General features: G+C 42.3%; 1 protein-coding gene across 16 annotated transcripts in view; it reads left to right on the top strand.

The window, feature by feature from the left end:
• Positions 1-20,995, top strand: part of FANCC (FA complementation group C) — a 224,328-nt gene that overhangs the window by 165,238 nt on the left and 38,095 nt on the right. For 11 of the 16 annotated variants that reach the window (XM_031654792.1, XM_031654794.1, XM_031654791.1 and 8 more), the window contains 2 exons: positions 751-858; positions 9,756-9,920. The exons of 1 other annotated variant lie outside the window; for it this stretch is intronic. In XM_031654792.1, coding sequence (XP_031510652.1) covers positions 751-858; positions 9,756-9,920 — 273 coding nt within the window. The remainder of the gene's footprint in view (positions 1-750; positions 859-9,755; positions 9,921-20,995) is intronic. 4 more of the 16 variants (XM_003912008.5, XM_017949300.3, XM_021927883.2 and 1 more) reach the window with 1 other exon arrangement.

Below are 20,995 nucleotides of genomic sequence, written 5' to 3'. Positions count from 1 at the left end.
GAGTTAATGGGTGCAGCACACCAACATGGCACATGTATACATATGTACACGTTGTGCACATGTACCCTAGAACTTAAAGTATAATTAAAAAAAAAAAGTGAAAAATTCTTCCATCATTTCTAGGAGTTGGGAGTATAGGAAGAATGCTAGGACATCCGTGTCCTTAGTTCATTACTTGATTCAGTCTCTTAGGTTATATTTTCATCTTATTTTCTCTTTGAGTAGATTATGAGCATCAGCATTCTTCCTAGGTCTTGCCTGTCAGTCCTCGGGATGTGTAGCAGTTCTCCACCAGAACTTACTCAAAAGTGTGGCCCTATGAATCAGCAGCATCAACATCCCTTGGGGAGAGACCAAGAAATACGAGTTTTTTAAAACACCTGTCCAGACGTACTCTCTGAAAGTACGAGAAATGCTGCTCTACACTACTTCTTTAGAAGCAGTTCCCATAACTGCATATCAGTCCCTAGTAACGATCTGAATACTGTATGGTGACATGATAGAATTTTATTTACGGTTTTTATTCTTGTTGATGAATTCCTATAAATCGTTAATAGTTTAGCTGTATTATTTTCTTGATAATAGTAAATTCTCATGAAGATAATTTTTTGTCAAACTACCCATAGTGATCTATTTTGTGTGAACAGTTTGTCTTTTCTCCTCAAATATTCACCTTTTCTAAATTGTACTTCCTGTTCTCTACCACTTTCTTAAGTGGCAGATAATCCTTTCAACGTTTACCTTCCACAGTGCTTTATCATCATTCTCTTACCACCAAGATGGTTTTAGATCTAAAATTCATGTGTTTTTGAGTCCATCATCTAAGTTGTTAACAAAAAGACACATTTACCGTGAGTTGTAAGTATCTTAAATTTTTGGAATTTATGAGCTTTGTGGGTGGGCTGGTAGAGGAAGAGGTGTGTGGGGTTGTGTGTGAAGGTGTATACTCTGCACATAGCCTAGCAGAATGTATTGCATAGAGTTAGGGCTGGATGGATGTTTGTACAATTGAAAGGTAAGCTGAGAGTTGCCTGTGTGCATCACTCGTGTAGCCTCTCAGATAGGCAGGCAGGTCTCCAGCCTGACTCATCAGTCCTCCTCCCTAAAAGATCTCTAAGTGCAACTTTTCTCTCATTATCTGAAAAGAGGAAATGAGAAGAGTCAGAGATTATTACCGGGGACTGAGTGAGTGGAAAGACTGTGGTGCTGGGGACATTTATCAAGTACTGCAGCTCATGGCTGCAGATTGTATCTTCTAATTAGGCTGGAAACGATCCAGGGTAATTTTTCTGAAAAATTTAAAAATCTCATGAGGACAGGTAGTTCCTGGGTATACCAAAATTCGGGCAACCCAACTGATAACCTTCCAGAGACTTCAAGGTGCAGACAGCCTTCACGGCTCCTCTTTCGGTCTGAAGCTTGTCAGAGTGCGGAGACCCAGGTTCAAGTGGAGAGTTATCAGCGCTTTCCAGATTGAATTGCACTTAGCATTAGGTCTTGACTGGTTGCCAGAGCAGCACTTCCCAATAGTTTCTGCACAAGAATTCAACTGCAGAAGGCTGGACAGTAACCATATACTGCTGGGAACATCCTTCCTGTGTGGTTGTATTGTAGCTTCCAAACCATCTGCCCCGAAACCATAGGGCTACAGGATAAGCTGACAATGCTCAGAATGCTGCTCCTTCTCGATGGTTTGTAGCAAAGAACAGGATAGAATTTAAACATTCTGTCACTGAATTGTTGACTTTACTTGGTGGCAAGTGAAACTCTATTTAAAGCCCTATGACAACACAATTTATCAGGCCTCTAAAAATAATACAAAGAGAAAGTAAGCTAATTTTCCCACTTTTTTGTTGTTGTTGTTCCTCTGGCGATTGCATGCATCTGAAGTTATGAGATCAATTTCTCTATTTTCTGTGAGACTTTTTGAATCTTTGGAAATGAACGTTAAACACTCAAGTGCTAAAAAATAAGAAAAAATAAATGCATACATGCCTTCTAGAAGGAAAAAAAAAACCCCAGAAAAACAGCATAGCATTGTTTCTATGGTGCTTAAGTTTGGGTTCTCTTGGCTGCTTGGACATTTGAAGTCATACTTGTGAAAGGAAAGGAATTAGAAACTAGGATTCATAGGTGGATGGGACTGTCCTGACTTTAAGCGTATACCAGAAAGTAGTTTGCCTATTACACTGTGTTCTGATTTAATTGTTTCAATTTGTGAATCTTAAAAATGGACAGAGAACTTCAGATGTGTAGTAGAAAGTTAGGTAGTATTATGGTACCTATTTTAATTGTTATGATTAATGATGGCAAAAATTTTAATGGCTCCAGTGTGGTTGGCAGCTGTTTTGCAAATGTTATCATGGTGCCATTCTGTTCCCTGATTTCATTAAACCGGCTTCCACTTGAGATAGGAGAACACACTTGTCAGAATTTGCAATTCACTGGAGAACTGTGGACTTAAAAAGTTTTGGTTCTCACACAAGCTTTTAGGAATCCAAGTTAAAATTTTATGAATGGTGAACACAAAAGCTACTAAAAAGGCTCAAAAAGCAGGCCGGGCGCGGTGGCTCAAGCCTGTAATCCCAGCACTTTGGGAGGCCGAGACGGGCGGATCACGAGGTCAGGAGTTCGAGACCATCCTGGCTAACACGGTGAAACCCCGTCTCTACTAAAAAATACGAAAAACTAGCCGGGCGAGGTGGCAGGCGCCTGTAGTCCCGGCTACTCGGGAGGCTGAGGCAGGAGAATGGCGTAAAAACCCGGGAGGCGGAGCTTGCAGTGAGCTGAGATCCGGCCACTGCACTCCAGCCTGGGGGAAAAAGAGGGACCCCCCCCCAAAAAAAAAAAAAAAAAAAAAAAAAAAGGCTCAAAAAGCATGTTAGGCATCAAATTGCTTTTTAAATTCAATCTTCTGATAGGTATAAATGAACTCAGTCCAAGAGATTGAATTACCTTAAAAACTATGTATAAGGGCTCAACACATTCAGAAAAGTACCTGGAAAAAATTTATCTTGTTGAGTTCTAAAATTCTTTAAAGAAAAGATTCTAAACATCATTCAGTAGAGCAAATGAGGAATGTATCAGGTGTGTTGGTTTACAGGGAGTACTCTACTGGCACAGGCATCTCGCATTCTTAGTAAATTCAGTTAAGAATTTTACTGATTGTATCATAGGTTTGCTTTGACTAGGAATATCCTGAACTGCTAACTAATTTCATTCCCATTTTATCCTTGCCACTCCTGCCAGCTGGGATGCCAGCATGGACAGCCATCAGTGGACTTTGCTCTGTGCCAGGGAATTTGTTCATACTACTTTTGAAAAGCAGGCATTCTTAACAACAACAACAACAAAACCAATTATGAACTAGAGAATAAACCTCTTCCAAAGTGGCACAATATGGCACAAAGGCAAGTTTTTAATCTATAAAAGTTGTCTCAGCCCGGGCACAATGGCTCACACCTGTAATCCCAGCAATTTGGGAGGCCAAGGTGGGAGGATTACTTGAACCCAGGAGTTTGAGACCAGCCTGGGCAACATGGAGAAACCCCATCTCTACAAGAAAAAAAAAAAACCCAAAATTAGCCAGGTGTGGTGGCAAGCACCTGTAATCCCAGCTACTATGGAGGCTGAGGTGGAAGGATCACTTGAGCCTGGGGAGGTCGAAGTTGCAGTGAGCCGAGATTGCACCACTGCACTCTAGCCTGGGTGACAGAGCAAGACCCTGTCTCAAAAAAGAAAGAGAAAAGAAGATTGTGTCAGCTGATACCATCCAGCAGAGTCTTTTAATTGTGGTCCAGGAGACTTTAGAAACCTTTCTCAACTGCTTGTCTTCTGTCCGAGGGTGAGAAAATGAAAAGCACAAATAATTGTATAGCAATACCCTGAAAAGAGACCATTACAATCAAATAATGGGAAGAGTACAAAAAAGATGTAAATAAAGGGGAAAAAATACTCCAGAGGGAAATAAATACTAAGCAGTTTAAGGCTGATTAAAGATGATTATTTTTTAATGAGTTACTTTTGCTATTTGTAAATAAGAACCTGAGGCAGGAAGTAACCCCTTTATTATGAATATTTTCTTTTCCCTCCCTCCCTCCCTCCCTTCCTCCCCTCCCCTCCCCTCCCCTCTCCTCTCCTCCCCTCTCCTCTCCTCCCCTCTCCTCCCTCTCCTCCCCTCACCTTCCCTCCCTTCCCCTTCCTTCCCTTCCACATTCCTCCATTCCCCTCCCCTCTCTCTTTTCTCTCTCTCCTTTGTCTCTCTCTCTCTCTTTCATTTCTTTTTTTGACAGAGTCTTGCTCTGTTGCCCAGGCCAGAGTGCAGTGACATGATCTCAGCTCACCCCAACCTCCACCTCCTGGACTGAAGCCATCCTCCCACCTCAGCCTCTCAAGTGGCTGGGACTGCAGGTGTGCACTACCACGCCCACCTAATTTTTGTATTTTTTTGTAGAGACATGGTTTCACCATGTTGCCCAGGCTAGTCTCAAACTCCTGGGCTCAACCAATCCACCTGCCTTAACCTCCAGAGTTCTGGGATTGCAGACATGAGCCACCATGCCTAGCATGAATGTTTTCATTTTCAGTATTTTACTAGTTAACATTGTATTTTAGTTTTTTAAAAGTTTAATTATAAAACACTTATGACGTGGAAAAACTGTGTGCCCATTGCCCAGGTTTTACAGTGCTAACATTTTATTAATACATATATTTGATATTTTTAAGAAAATAAAATGTTTCAATTAGAGGCTGAAGCATCCTTCTCCTGTTCCATTTCTTTTTTCTCCCTGCTGGAGCAAGCATGCCCAAGAAGTTGGTGTAGATTTTTCTTGTCATGTTTTAACACTTTTACTTCACATTTTGCAGTGAGTGTTTTAAAACTTTACATAAGGATGGTGTATTGTGGATATCTTTATGCAACCTGCTTTCTTCATTCAGTTTTTGAGATTTACATATTCAGATAATGTAGGTCTAGTTTATTCATTTAAACTGCCATATAGCATTCCATTCTGTAAATAAATCATCATTTATTCATTTCTGTACAAATTCACAGCAAGATCGAATCTACCTTTTACAAACAGTTCTGTTTGTCTCCCTAACCTGTAAGAAGAAATGGTAGCACGTTGCTACCAGTTGTTCTCCAAAGTGTTTGTGCTTGTTTATTTACGTTCCTATCAGAAACATCCTGGACTTCTCTTTTCTCTGTAATCTGATGGATCTCCCACTACAATTTTTCTTTTCTTTTCTTTTTTTTTTTTTTTTGAGACAGAGTCTTGCTCTGTTGCCCAGGCTGGAGTGCAGTGGTGTGATCTCGGCTCACTGCAACCTCCGCCTCCTGGGTTCAAGCAATTCTCCTGTCTCAGCCTCCTGAGTAGCTGGGACTATAGGCGCCCACCACCCTGCCTGGATAATTTTTGTATTTTTAGTAGAGGTGGGGTTTCACCATATTGGTCAGGCTGGTCTCGAACTCCTGACCTCAGGTGATCTGCCCTCCTCGGCCTCCCAAAGTGCTAGGATTATAGGTATGAGCCACCACACCCAGCCCTCCCACTACAAATTTGATGTTACAATTTGTATTGAACAACAGACAACACACTGAAGTACTAAAGAATTAATTAGGGTTGAAAGTAGTTATTTCTGGATATCAGAAAATGGGGATAGGAATGCCCTTTCAAAAGCTGCTATTTTCATTAGCTTTGAATAACTATTTGACCATTTAAAGTAGTTACATCAAAGAAATAATCAGCAGAGTAAACAGCCAACAGAGTGGGAGAAAATATTTGCAAACTATGCATCTGACAAAGGACTAGTATTCAGAATCTACAAGGAACTCAAATCAGCAAGAAAAAAGCAATCCCATCAAACAGTGGGCAAAGGACATGATAGACATTGCTCAAAAGATGTACAGATGGCCAAGCATATGAAAAAATGCTCGACATCACGAATCATCAGGGAAATGCAAATTAAAACCACAATGAGATACCACCTGACTCCCACAAGAATGGCCATTTTTAAAGTCAAAAAACAATAGATGTTGGCATGGATGTGGGGAAAAGAGAACACATACCTGCTGGTGGGAATATAAATTAGTGCAACCTCTGTGGAAAACAGTGTGGAGATTCCTTACAAAGCTGAAAGTAGATCTATTACTTGATCCAACAATTCCACTACTGGTTATCTACCCAAAGGAAAAGGTGTCTTTCTAGAAAAAAATGAAAACATTTGCGTATGTAGTTTTATAGCAGCACAGTTCACAATTGCAAAGATGTGGAACCAACATAAGTGCCCATCCAGCAATCAGTGGAGAAAGAAAACGTGGTATATATACACTACTCAGCCATTCAGAGGAACAAAATAATATCATTTGTTGCAGCTTGAATGGAGCTGGAGGCCATTATTTTAAGTGGAGTAACACAGGAGTGGAAAATCACAAACTGTTATGTTCTCACTTACTAGTGTGGGCTAAGCTATGAGTACACAGAGACACACAGCAAGCTTGTCGGACCCATGGCCCGTGGCTGCATGCGGCCCAGGACAGCTTTGAATGCTGCCCAAAACAAATCTGTAAACTTCCTTAAAGCATTGAGGTGTTTTGAGATTTTTTTTTAAGCGCATCAACTATCGTTGTTATTAGTGTATTTAGTGTGTAACCCAAGACAATTCTTTTTCCAAAAAGAAGGAAGCCAAAAAGATTGGACACTGCTGGCATACAGAGTGACATAATGGACTTCAGAGACTCAGAAGCGGGAAGAGGGTGGGATGGGGGCTAGTGATAAAAAACTACACATTAGGTGCAATCTACTCGGGCGAGGGCACATTAAGATCTCAGAATTCGGCCGGGCGCGGTGGCTCAAGCCTGTAATCCCAGCACTTTGGGAGGCTGAGGTGGGTGGATCACAGGTCAGGAGATCGAGACCATCCTGGTTAACACGGTGAAATCCCGTCTCTACTAAAAATACAAAAAAATTACCCGGGCGTGGTGGCGGCGCCTGTAGTCCCAGCTACTCGGGAGGCGGAGGCAGGAGAATGGCGGGAACCCGGGAGGCGGAGGTTGCTGTGAGCTGAGATGGAGCCACCGCGCTCCAGCCTGGGCGACAGAGCGAGACTCTGTCTCAAAAAAACAAAAAAAAACCCTCAGAATTCACCACTATACAATTCATCCATGTAACAGAAAACTGCTTTTACCCACAAGCTATTGAAATAAAAATTTAAAAGTAAATACATATTCTAAATTTAAAAAATATAGTTGCATTTATTAATTTCATAAAAATGAAAAAAGTTTTTTAAAAAAGAATATGCAGGCCCCCTACAGTGATCTACAGAAGCCTTTCCGCCATCCTCCCTGGTTCACTGGGTGTGACCACGTGGGTCCCCTCGCTGTTTTCACTGGGTGTGGCCACGTGGGTCCCCTGTCGCTGTTTTCAGATGCTGAGGGCCTTTGCATTTGCTTTTCATCTGTCTGCAGTGTTTTCCTCCCAGATACATATGTGGCTTGTTCATGTACTTCCTTCAGAGCACTGCTCACATGTCACCTTCTTAGTAAATTTTTGTCACTTCTGAGTATTCTTTTCAGCATGATACTCAGTATCATCTGGCATTATATTGCTCCTGTCCCTGATGAGACCTTGTCATCTTTGCATCTGTATCACGTACACCTCAAACAGAGCCTTGACTACAATAGGGGATCAATAAATAGGTGTTAAATGAACAAATAGGACAATGATACACAAATATATAAACAAATTCTCTGAAGAGTAAATACAAGTGGGTAACAATTACTGTCTCACAAGTTATCAGGAAAATGCAAGTTAAGGCAATGAAATAGCAATTTTTGTTCGTTAAATTTTTGAGAAATAGAAACAAAAAATGATATCATTGGAAGGGGTGGAAAAGTAAATTGGTCTTTTGCAAGGCATTTTTGTGTGTGTGTCTGTGTGTGTGTGTGTGTGTGTGTGTTTTGAGACAGGGTCTCGCTCTGTCTCCCAGGCTGGAGTGCAGTGATGTGAACACAGCTCACTGCAGCCTTGACCTCTTGGGCTTGAGCAACCTCCCACCTCAGTCCCCCAAGTAGCTGCAGCTGCAGGCACGCACCACCACACCCAGCTAGTTTTTGTATTTTTTGTAGAGATGGGGTTTTTCCATGTGACCCAGGCTGGTCTTGAACTTCTGGGATCAAGCGATCTGCCTGCCTCAGCCTCTCAAAGTGCTGGGACTTCATGTGTGAGCTACCGCCCCTGGCCTTGGAAGGCAATTTAATATGCAAGTTCTCACACGTGGGCACAGACAGGCATGGGCAAGGGTAGCGCCACAGCCCTGTTTGAATAGTGAAAAACCAGAAACAGCCTCAGTGCCTACTGATAGTGGCATTGTTAAATTACAGAACACGTGTGTTTTAATAATAGGCAGCAAGTTTTTAAGAATGAGGGACAGCTATATGCTCTACACTGTGGTGCCATTTGTGTTTCACAAAACACAAGACTAAATTTCTATATTTACAATTACATATGAAAATACCTAGAAAAACGTTGAATAGGGTCCACCCAGAACTTTCATTTTATTTGTCGCTCACTGCACTGGAGATGGGTTTGTTGAGCATGTGCTGTGTGTGAGGGGTTGTCCCTGGGTGCTAGGAATAGAGTGGTGGGCAAAGTAGGAGAAGCTGCCTGCCATCATAGAGCTTCTGCCCTCTCAGGAGGAAGCGAACCATGAGTACTACAAGGGAATACCGTATAGGTCAGATGGTGAAAGGTACCAGGAAGAGAAGTAAAGCACGGGTAGGAGGGCACAGGAAGCTCCAGTGTCCAGCGGTGCTTTGTGTGGTCCCAGGCACATCCTGTACGTGTGTGCTGTTCGGGACTGTAGCCGCCAGCCGCCCATAGCTGTTGAGCACTTCAGCTGTGACTAGTGCAGTTGAGCTGGATTTTTAATTCATTTTAATTCATTTACATTTAAATTGCCACACATGGTAGACAGTATAGTGACATGGGATGATCAGAGAAGACCTCACTTAACAAAGGGACATTTGAGCTGCAACTGGGGACCGCAGGACCTTACTTGGGGCAGTCAGAGGCAGAAAAGACAAAGGTAAGAGTGGAAGGAGATGAAGTCAGTGAAACAGACGGGGACCCACCACGGAAGGACTTGCTGGCTAATGAAAGACATTGCTTATTCTCTGCATGAGGTGGGAAGCCATTGCAAAGCTTTGAGCAGACAAGTGTTGTGATCTGAATTTTTAAAGGGGTGCTGGAAGCGTTCTGATGTTAAACTACAGGAGTGAGTGCAGAAGCAAGAAGTCCAGAGGCTGGAGGTGGTGGGTTACTCTCCACGTAGGAGGGCAGTGATGGAGGCGTTCAGAAGAGGTCGGACGTGTTGCTGGTATTCACTGATGCATCAGATGAGGGGCCTGAGAGAAAGGGAGGAATCAGCATTTGGGCCTGAGCAAACGAGATGGCACTGGGGAAAGGGAACACTGGGAAGGGATTTCAGGAGTTGTGTTTTGGACATATTAAGTGCCTGTGGATATAAAGAACAAAGTCCTGACCATGAATGACACTGAAACAGCATTGGCGGCTAAAAGATGTCTTCCTAAAGAATTGGATAAAAGAGAAGTGTTCATCGATGGTGTTAGAATCATTCTCTTTATTTAGAGGCAAAACAGGTGATCTGTCGTTGACCTTTTTAGCATGAAGGTTTTATATGTCCTTAATTATGCGTGGCTCTTAGATTTGGGTGATTATTTCTTATTTCTTCCATAGAATGACTCCCGAGCGATTGGCGTCCCTGTCACGAGTCTGTGTCCCACTTATTACCCTGCCAGATGTTGACCCCCTGGTGGAGGCTTTGCTCGTCTGTCACGGACATGAACCTCAGGAAATCCTCCAGCCAGAGTTCTTTGAGGCTGTAAACGAGGCCATTTTGCTGTAAGTGGTGTTCATGTCTCCTGTCATCCTGCGTCATTTTTCCTTTTCTTAGAAGGCTGTGGTGTGTTGGAAAGACTATACGACAGCAGGGTCCAAACGTTTTTGTCTCAGTATCCCTTTATACTCTTAAAAATTACTGAGTATCCCAGCCAGGTATGGTGGCTCACACCTGTAATCCCGGCACTTTGGGAGGCCAAGGTGGGTGGATCACCTGAGGTTGGGAGTTTGAGACCAGCCTGGCCAACATGGCGAAATCCCATCTCTACTAAAAATACAAAAATTAGCCAAGTGTGGTGGCGTGTGTCTGTAATCCCAGCTACTAGGGGGACTGAGTCAGAAGGATCACTTCAGCCTGTGAGGCGGAGGTTGCAGTGAGCTGAGGTCGCGCGACTGCACTCCAACCCGGGCAACAGAGCGAGACTCCATCTCAAAAAAAAAAAAAAAAAAAAAAAAAAAAATTACTGAGGACCCCAAAGCATTTTTTTTTAAACTTTTATTTTAGGTTTGGGGGTACATGTGAAGGTTTGTTACATATGTAAACACATGTCATAGGGTTTTGTTGTACATATTATTTCATCACCCAGGTATTAAGCCCAGTACCCAATAGTTACCTTTTCTGCTCCTCTCCTTCCTCCCACCCTTTCTCAGGTAGGCCCCCACATCTGTTGTTTCCTTCTTTGTGTTCATACATTCCCAAGAGTTTTTTTTAAAATCTGTTAAACACTTATTTATCATATTTGAAACTAAATTTTTAAAAATGTGTTTCTTCACTTAAAAAATAAAAATAATTTCATTACACGTTAACACAAATAGCATATTTTCTTGAAAGACAATGCTCTTTTCCAAGGCAAAAAAAAAAAAAATTTTGACAGGAGCAGCATTGTTTTTACATTTTTGCAAGTCTCATTTTCTGCCCTAAGACTGCTGAATTCTCATATCTGCTTCTGGTGGGATGTGTTGTTTTGGTTGAAGTGTATAAAGAAAATCCAGTCCCACATAGATAGTAGTTGGGAAAGGCGGGAATATTCTAACAGCCATCGCAGATCATTGTAGATAATTCTGCTTTGATAGCTCGCCAAAATTTGAAAATGGTCATTTTTTAAAGGGTAGTTGCAATGTGGAATCTGAAATTGTATCAGTTAACTTTCCATACTCTGTTACATTAAAACCCATTGGTCTGTCTTGCACTTTCAATGGATCTTTTTTGCCTACACACATAATTTTGCAGCATTCTGCATGGTTCATTTGGAAAATCTTCATTAATTGAGTTATGTATATCTTCCAAACATTGACATATTTCATTATGCAATATCAAAACCTATAGTCATTACTGCCACCTCATCAGAAACGACTTTAAGTATTGGGAAGCTGTCAAGCTTATGTTGGTGGACATAGATTTTCCAAGATTCTAATTTCTGCTTAAAAGCTAAAATTCATCATGGGCTACAAACACTATCAGTCGTTTTCCTGAGGGGACTGAGTCACTTTGCAAATTATTGAGGAAGTATATGCCTAATCCCAAAATGTGACTAACCACTGCCTGTCTGCTAGTCATTCTTTCAAGTCAATTTGCATGACAAAAAGTGGTCAGGTGAGTCTGCCGCTGAAAGAGTTGTGCAGGTGCACAAGTGGAGTGCTTTTCTCCAGGCAACCGTCGTTTTTTATTATGAAGCAGAAGTGCTTTATACACACTTTCCTTTTCACCATACAGAATTCTTTTTAAAAAGTATCCTTGAGGGCAACAGTTTAATAAAATCAGTATGATAAACTGCTTCATCAGACATTCGTATGTGAAAGTGCAGTGTTTCTACTGTGTGTGTGTGGTGGTGAAGAGTAGCGTGAGGACTGTCTCTGCTCTGATTCCCACTGAGACGCAGCTGTGTTACCCACCGTTGCTTTTGCGCTATCAGTGCAAACGTCAACACGGTTGTTCCAGGAAAAACGAGGAGATTCAAAATAGTTATTCAGTAATTTAAGTATTTCCCTACCACTGTGTGTGCGGCCAGCTTTCATATAAAAGAGCTTCTGTGCTTAGCTGGTGCTGATACCAGACAACTACAAGGAATACAGTAAGTCCAGAGATTCTATTGTAAGGCAGAAGTACAGTTCTGTTGGTGACATATTAATTTATCACATCTGCATTTAAATTAATTTCTTTAGTTTCTGAATGATTGGTCTCAAATCGATGTGGCAGTTAACTTGCACCAGAATAGTATTTGAAATATTGTTGCATAAGACACAATAAGGTAAATCATTAACATCTGCAAAGGCAAGGGAAAAATAACTTTCGTCACATTTTTTGTCTTTATTTACAGTTTAGCCCACTTTCTCTGGAGCAGATGTCTCCATCTCATGAGTCAGAGAATTCTCTGATGTGTCAGTTTCCAGTTTCATCTTTTCTTTCCTTTGATTTCTGTTTTTTTTTTTTTTTTTTTTTTTGGAGACAGAGTTTCACTCTTGTTGCCCAGGCTGGAGTACGGTGGCACGATCTCAGCTCACCACAACCTCTGCCTTCCAGGTTCAAGCAATTCTCCTGCCGCAGCCTCTTGAGTAGCTGGGATTACAGGCATGCACCACCACGCCTGGCTAATTTTGTATTTTTAGTAGAGACAGGGTTCTCCATGTTGGTCAGGCTGGTCTCGAACTCCTGACCTCAGGTGATCCACCCGCCTCGGCCTCGCAAAGTGCTGGGATTACAGGCAGGAGCCACCACACCCGGCCAGTTTCATCTTTTCTTGATGAAACATCTGTAGGATAAGAAACTGAATCTTTTAATCCTTATTAAAGCCAATGATCCATTCGTAAATACAAGAAAATACATTATAAATAAATGTTACTTTTCAAATAGAATGTTGTAAAATTACAAAATAATCTAAAATATGTATTAAAATATGTCTATATAAAATATGTATATGCTGTATATATACATAAAAATGTATATCTAATAAAATTATCTAAAATAGCTTAGATAAAATTTAAAAATTAGAAAAGTTTTCAGAATTAAAAAATATATATTACTGCAAACCCCAACAAAGTGTACTTATTTCTTATGTTTCCACGTAGGCCCAAGATAAATTATGAGAATTTTTATAATAATGATTTTTTCTTTTAACGCATCTCAGTTCTTCCCTCCCCCTCTGGAAAGGGTTCTTTGGACCCGCTTTGAAAGCTGTTGCCTCTGACCACTGCTGTAGTCAGTCTCCAAGTTACGAGTGGCTCTGCCTACAGCGTCTGAAAACACTGTGAATCCTCTGTGTGGTGTAATTTGCAGAGCCCTCTCAGTCTCAGACAATGAGATCCAAAGCATTCACATTTCTGAATTCAAGGTATACATGCAGTGTGATTTTAAAATGATGCTGCTTATAAACCTGACATTTTGTTAAGAATACTGTGGCTTTTAAATCGATTTATTAATTCTATTTATGTTTTCAATTTTTTTTTTTTTTGAGATGGGGTCTCACTCTGTCACACAGGCTGGAGTGCAGTGGTGCAGTCTTGGCTCACTGTAGTCTCCAACTCCCAGGCTCAGGTGATCCTCCCACCTCAGCCTCCTGAGTAGCTGGGACCACAGGTGTGTGCCACCACGCCTGGCTAATTTTTTGTATTTTCGTTAGAGACGGCATTTCACCATGTTGCCTAGGCTGGTCTTAAACTCCTGAACTCAAGGAGTCTGCCTGTGTTGGCCTCCCAAAATGTTGGGATTATAGGCATGAGCTACTGTGACCGGCCCAATTCTTTATTTAAATACTTTCAGTGAGAAATCGGAGAATTGTTACATATATAGACCCTTCCTTGCTATACAATGCATTTTAAAAAAACAAAACTACAATACCATTATTACATCTTAAAATTGATGTTAGTTCCTTATCATCACATGTCTAGTCAGGAATTAAATTATCCTGATTGTCTTAGAATTTTTCTTCCAGTTGGTTTGTTAGAATCAGAGTTCAAATCTACTCATTGCCTTTGGTTTATAGGTTCTTTCAAGTCTCTTTCAATCCTTCTTTGTTTTTTGTTTTGATATCATTTGTTGAAATAATGCGGTTGTTTTCCCCTCTCTCAGGTGGTAGAGCATGTCCGCCCTCTGGAGCGCGGTGAAGGGTGCGGGCCTCTGGAGCGCGGTGAAGGGTGCGGGCCTCCGGGGCGCAGTCCTGCGGGCTTAGGTGGCGCCCTCGTCACGTTCTCACACAGTTAGGCCTGTTTTGTTACCTTCTGTTCTGGTTCCCTCCTCTCTTGCATGTGCGCGCGGCAGTATCACTGCTTTAGTGCTGGCATCGATGCAAACTAAGGATCATTCCCTTTGATTTGTCTCCATTACTAGGGTTGTTTTTAGTTTGTTTTGCTATCATTGCTTGTCTTATATTCCACATAAACTCTGAAACCAATTTTTCTAGTTGCAGGGAAGACACCCAGTGTTGTTCGGGGGAAGACTCCTGTAAGTATATAGATTATTGAGAGAGCTGGTGTTTTCATGATGTTAAGGCTTTCTGTGCGCCTGTTCAAGAACACGTTTTACCATTTGTTCAGCTTTTGTGATCGATGGGAGCGTTGTTTAGATTTTTCACACATTGGATTTACACATTTCTTGTTCCTAATGTTTTGTTATATTTGTGTTTTGAATGTTTTCACTGTCATAAATGGATCTTCTCCATCTTCAAATAGATTTTCATTATGTTGTTGCGTTTGGAAAAGGAACAGGCTCAAAACCACCGTTGTTCTTACAATTCAGAGTATTTCCATTTTTTAAATCTATAACTCTTAAAAATTAGGATACATATTTTAATTTCAGTTTATATGAAAGATTATAATCCAGGACTTTGTGAAAGTGAGATTTAAAAAGAGAAATAGAAGATTAAGTAACTTATGTTTCGAAAAATGGTCAAATCACAGGTTTCGTGGTTAAAAAAATAAAACGGCCTTTTTTCTGCCTACTCTAAACCTTCTGTCAAGATTCACCCAGTAAGTGGAGTGAGCTTCCTGAGGAGTCCGAGCGTTATGTGTGGTCCTTATGTGAGATACCGAGTAAAGGGCAATGTGAACGTGCTGCGCGGGGCTGGGATCCTTCCCTCACGGTGCCCGACACCTGCAAGGGAGCACATGCTTCCCGGCCCCGCCGCTGATCACACCAGCTGGCATTTTCACTCTCCACAGTGATTTGTTCAAAATACTTACAAAGAATATTTAACTGAAATGCTCTTGCCTTTCACTGTGGCCGCTCCCTTCTTGATTGATCTAGGAATATGTTTCACAGGAAAATAGGGTCTCAGCCACCCCCGTGTCCAGCCTTACTCTTTCAGCAAGAGCTGAATTAAAGGGCATCTGGAGGTGAACACTCCTGGTCCTCTGTGAAAGCTGTTTGAGAAATCACTGGCCAGGCGACGTGCTCGGAGAACAGCTACTCCTGCTCCAGCACAGTGCTCAGAGGGACGCCGAGAGCAGCGGCTCCCCAGGCATGCCCACACTCCCTTGCTTGTAATTTTGCTTGTGATAGCACGTTCTCCCTCAACAACTCATAAAATTTATTTGGTTTGGAAAGTTATGTCTGCTAATCCATAAGGGACAGACTGTCCAGAAGTGCTGGGTGGTCTTCAGTGTGTCCAAATCCTGTGGCTTCAGCTCAGCAAGTTCCCCAAGCAGTGGCGTAAGAGCTGGAGCCTCTCCATGGACACTTTCCCGTAGACGGAACATCCCAGCCACATGTTGACACAGCGAGGCTGATCCAGTCAATCAGTGCAAATTACCAGCCACGCCCAACACCCCCTCCCCAGATGTGCTGTGTGGTCATTTGGAAACCACACGCTTTCTTTGACCAATGCACCCTACCCTGTGTTTAGCCTTCCAACTATTTGCTTAACCACAGTACACCAGTGGAATTTCATCTGTTTGACAATTGGCTGGTGTCTTTGGCCTTGGCTTCCAAATGCAGTCATATATTTTCAGCAATGGGCTGCCTGTCTTTTAAACAGCAGATGCTTGCCCCTCTTTATGGTTTAGATAACCTTGAGGAACTTTTAAGTTTCTTGGCCTAAATGTCAACTTTTCATGTCTGTCCCTGGGGCTGCCGTCATAGGCACCTGCAGGCTACAGATTGCACAAAACCTACCTGGGCGGGCAGCTGAGGTCCTTTTGTAAGTATAAGTAATTCAGCATGACATGTCCTCTGAGGTCATCCGAATCCGCTGCTTCAAAAATACTGAGAAGCTTGAAGATTGGATGGAGAATTTGTTCTATATGCCTGAATGAATGAGACGTGAACAAGTGAGAGAAAAGAATGAAGGCATGACTGTGATCTTGTGATACAATAAGAAATGTGCATTTGGTCTTCATCCAGGCTCCTAAAACCCTTGGAATTTCCTGAGTATTGAGGTGATAAGAGCATCTTTTATTATTCATAAGTCCCTTTCACCACACCTGGGTGTAGGCTAATGAAGTGACTCCTGGTAGGCCCCCAGATAGCCTCGGGATGGGGGCTGGTAGGCAGAGGAAGCAATCACACCTGACGCTCAGAGTTCCACCTGATCACTACTGGCCAGCGATTTAATCAGTTGTGCTTCCATTGTGAGACCTCCATAAAAAACCTAGATCACTACTGGCCAGCGATTTAATCGGTTGTGCTTCCATTGTGAGACCTCCATAAAAAACCTAAACTGTGGGGTTCAGTCAGCTTCCAGGTTGGTGATCACATCCAGGTGCTGGGAAGGTGACCTGTCTGGAGAGGGCCCCAGAAGCTCTGAACCTTCCCCCAGGCCTGGCCCAATGGGTCTCTTCCGTGTGGCTATTCCTGAGTTGTATCCTTCAGAATAAACTGGCAAAGGCAAATAAAGTGTCTTCCTGAGTTCTGTGAGCCATTCTAGCAAATTATCAAACCTGAGGAGAGGATCATTGGAACCTCTGATTTTATAGCTAGTTGATCAGAAGAATGAGAGGCCCAGACTTGTAGCTGGCATCGGAAGTGGGGGCAGTCTTATGGGACTGAGCCCTTACCCTGTGGGGTGTGTGCTAACACCAGGTGGTGTCAGAATTGAATCACTGGACACCCAGTTGGTGTCTAGAGAGTTGGGAGCATTGGTTTTTGTGGAGGAAGAAAATCCACACAGGGAGTGTGAGAAGTGCTCTGTGCGTAAAAACAGCTCCTAGTAGTAGGAATGACTGACATACCAGTCTCTGACCACTCTAACACTCGCAGCTCAGGGGTGGCTCTGAGTGTTAAATAGGGCAGCCATATGATTTAAAATCTAGACCATGCCACTTTTGAGAGCTAAAAGAGGTCCCTTTTTTAAGTATGGTGGGATAACAGAAATAAACTTACAAACTAGGACGAATACACTAAGATTTAAATGGGTTGAATGACTGTAATATTCTTAGTACGGTGCGTGGTATCCACAGTACCACAATACCAGTAATGGTATCCCGTAACCATTAGCGTCTACAGCCACTCCACCCTGAATGTGCCTAGTCTCGCCTGATCTTGGAAGCCGAAGGGGGTTGGGCCTGGGGAGTAGCGGATGCTATAGGCTTTAAAAAATAAAAATAAAAAGTCAGGCACAGTGGCACACACCTGTAATCCCAGTTACTCAGGAGGCTGAAGCAGGAGAATCACTTGAGGCCAGGAGTTCCAGCCTGGGCAATGTAGCAAGACCCTGTCTCTAAAAAATAAAAATAAGTGTTAGTGGCTGGGTGCAGTGGCTCACACCTGTAATCCCAGCACTTTGAAGGCTGAGGCGGGTGGATCACCTGAGGTCAGGAATTTAAGACCAGCCTGGCCAACACGGTGAAATCCCATCTCCACTAAAAATACAAAAATTAGCCAGGTGTGGTGGCAGGCACCTGTAGTCCCAGCTACTCAGGAGGCTGAGGCAGGAGAATTGCTTGAACCTGGGAGGCAGAGATTGCAGTGAGCCGAGATCGTGCCATTGCACTCCAGCCTGGGCGACGAGAGCAAAACTCCATCTCAAAAAAAAAATCCAAAAAAAAACACCGACAAACAAACTGTAAACTGTTAGCATATTGCTGTTCCCATTATTGACTTTAGTAATTGTATTATTTTTGACAATGTGTAGTATTAGGTTTTCACCAACTCATATTTTTCCCCCTAACAAAAGAACCACTGAACTAAAACCAGATGTAAGCTTAATTCCCATTGCTGAAAGAGCTAATATGGCTTCCAGCAGTGCTTAATAAGAAAACAATTTATTATCCTATCAGAAGAACCTAATTTATGCTTCTTTACTAATTTATGTATTAGTAGTTTACTCATCTGTTATGCTCTTGCATAGCAAATTACCCCAAAAAAGGAGCCTACCTGGAATTACTCTGGGGAGCCACAGATTCTTTTGAATGCCCTCAGGATCGCTCTAGCCATTTTACAAATCAGGAAAATGAGACCTCTGGAAATGAAAACATAAATTACAAGACAGGGCCGATCTACAATCAGGCTGTTGGGTTTATGTTTTTTTCAACTTAGATAAGAAAAATCCAGACTTAAATGTTGTCATATCATACAGGTGAGTGTTTAAAAAGAAAGGTCAGCATAATACCAAGGATAGAAAGGTGGCAAAGAATTAGCAGTAACTAAATCTCCCATTTCTATTAATATTGTTTATCCATGATTGAAACTGAGAGACTTCCTCATATCTTTTTTTTTTTTTTTTTTTGCGGCAGGGTCTCACTCTGTCACCTAGGCTAGAGTGCAGTGGCACAGTCACGGCTCACTGCAGCCTCGACCTCCCAGGCTCAGGTGATTCTTTCACCTCAGCCTCCCGAGTAGCTGGGACTACAGGCATGTGCCACCATGCCTTGCTAATTATTTTGTATTTCTGGTGGAGACCAGGTTTTGCCATGTTGCCCAGACTGGTCTTGAACTCCTGGACTCAAAGAGTCCACCTTCCTCGACCTCCCAAAGTGCTGGGACTACAGGCATGAAACACTGTGCCCGGCCACATCCTGCTTTTTTAACCTTAATAAGATATGGTCACAAATTTAGTCATAGAAAACTTTACTTTTCTAACAAAAATCCGCTGCTATTGATGTGTAATTGACAGACATTCTGGTGTGTTTGGGTTTAGACATTTCTTCTGCTTGTTGGCGGCTGCCTTTTGAGAAGTGAGCTGCTCTGCACATACAGATGATAATGATGGCAACCTTTGAATTATGATGCATTGCTTAGATCAGGCTGTCACCTAAATACAACTTGAGGATCAAACAGTGTTCTTTTCAGTTCCTTGGAATTAAGCAATTCTCCAGAACAGTTCAATCCAAGTTTTGTGAGTTTCTCTGGCAACCCAAACAGCCTTGGTCTCTTTCTGGTTTGAAAAGGTGGACTGTTGCCGGCGCACCTTTGTCTGAGCTGAGGAAGCCCTGGCCGCCTCTCTACCACTCAGACAGCTTTAGAACACAGCCCCTCAGATGGGCCTCCCTCAGCAAGAACCTTTCTTGTGAAGAATTTAATTCTGCATTCTGGTTTTTTGTTTGTTTGTTTTGTTTCGTTTTTTGTAGCTATAAAAATATTTGGAGCCAAAATTACTTAATAAGCCATTGGACCAATTTCTTTACCTGCTACCTCTTTTTGGAAAGGACGAGAAAACACAACTTCCTCACTAAACTGAGTATTTGGGGGAAACAAAGTAGAGTTTTCTAAATGTCAAGGAGGCATCTGTTGGAAGAGTCTGTTGGACAGGGGAGAACGTCCTGTTTAGGCTTCCCTGCCTCATGTCAGACACTGTCACTGTAAATCAGATTTCTAAGTGGAGCCCTGATTGGAAGCCTACTGCTCATTATTTTAAAGGAGAAAATAGTAATGTATTACACATAAATTCTGAATGTCCTATCCATTCCCTAAAACATAACTACGATACAGAAAACTCTCCTAATTATTAGGTAGGGATTTGGGGGAGTCAAGTTTTTATCTTACTCTGTTTTCTTGAATTCATGATTTTGGTCAATTCCAGGCAGGATGGATGGAACCAGTATAGAGGAGAAAAAAGACAACCTTAGCGTTTCTGTCACTAACGCATTGAACAGAATGGAATTTTTTAGTCTCCCTAAAAACATTTTTTTCTTTTTTACTTTATTGGCTCTTTAAATTTTCCACAGAATATGTGTGTGTGTGTAGATATGTATATTCATTCTATCAGGTCAAACAATACAGCACAGGGTATATACAGAAAATGTTCATTACCTCCTCCTCCTCATCCTCCAGTAATTCTGGTAGCCATACCTTATGCTGGTTAAACATAAAGTCCATATAAAGCCATTTTCTGCTCACTGTCGAAACAAAAGGAGCCACATCACTCCAGAACCTGCGTGTTAACCAACACGTCTTAAATACCCCTCCCAGGACACGGATCCAGCTCATTTGAAATAGGGGCATGCTCCATGGCACAAGGCCCACACTCTGTTCCGCCGTCCCCATGGGTGCACACTGCAGTGTTCCTAGTTTTGTCCTGATCATATTTAAGGATTGCAATGAATATCCTCAGACTGATGTTTCTGTTTCTGCCAGGCAAATTCACGGCAGTACGATGATGAAGACGGGGGTGTGTGTCTTGCATTTTCTTCAGTGGCACCACATGACTGGCCGTGTGAAGCCACTGCCCGCCTGCCTGTGAGGAGGCGCACCCTGTGCCTACCCCGGCACTGGGTGTTGTCACTCTTCTCAGCGCCTGCACGGGGAAGGTGAAACTGAGACTGCACTGGTGCGTTTCCCTTCCTTTACTGTTAGATGAGAGAGCTGCACGTTTTTAAAGGCCATTTGCAGTGCGTTTTCTGTGATTTGCCTTTTTATTTAAACCCAGCCTGGTTCAGAGCACCATGTAGAATACAAATATGTTGGCTTGGCCAAATTCTGTTAGGCACGCATATCAAGATCATACTGCTTCAGCGATTCCTTCATTCAGCAGTGATTACAAAGAGTTAAGTCACTGATATTTTAGAGCAAAATCTATCCAAAATTAAACACGGTCCATAAACGTAATCACTCACAGCAATTAGTAGAGCGTGCTCTGAATCAAGGCTCTAATAAAAAGACAGCCATTAACACACATTGTTTTCAAACCAGAACGGGCGCACCACGCGCC

The sequence above is a fragment of the Papio anubis genome, chromosome 13 (assembly GCF_008728515.1).
Source record: "Papio anubis isolate 15944 chromosome 13, Panubis1.0, whole genome shotgun sequence".
Taxonomy (NCBI): domain Eukaryota; kingdom Metazoa; phylum Chordata; class Mammalia; order Primates; family Cercopithecidae; genus Papio; species Papio anubis.
Note: the sequence above shows the minus strand (reverse complement) of the source record. Positions and strands in the feature narration are given on the sequence as shown.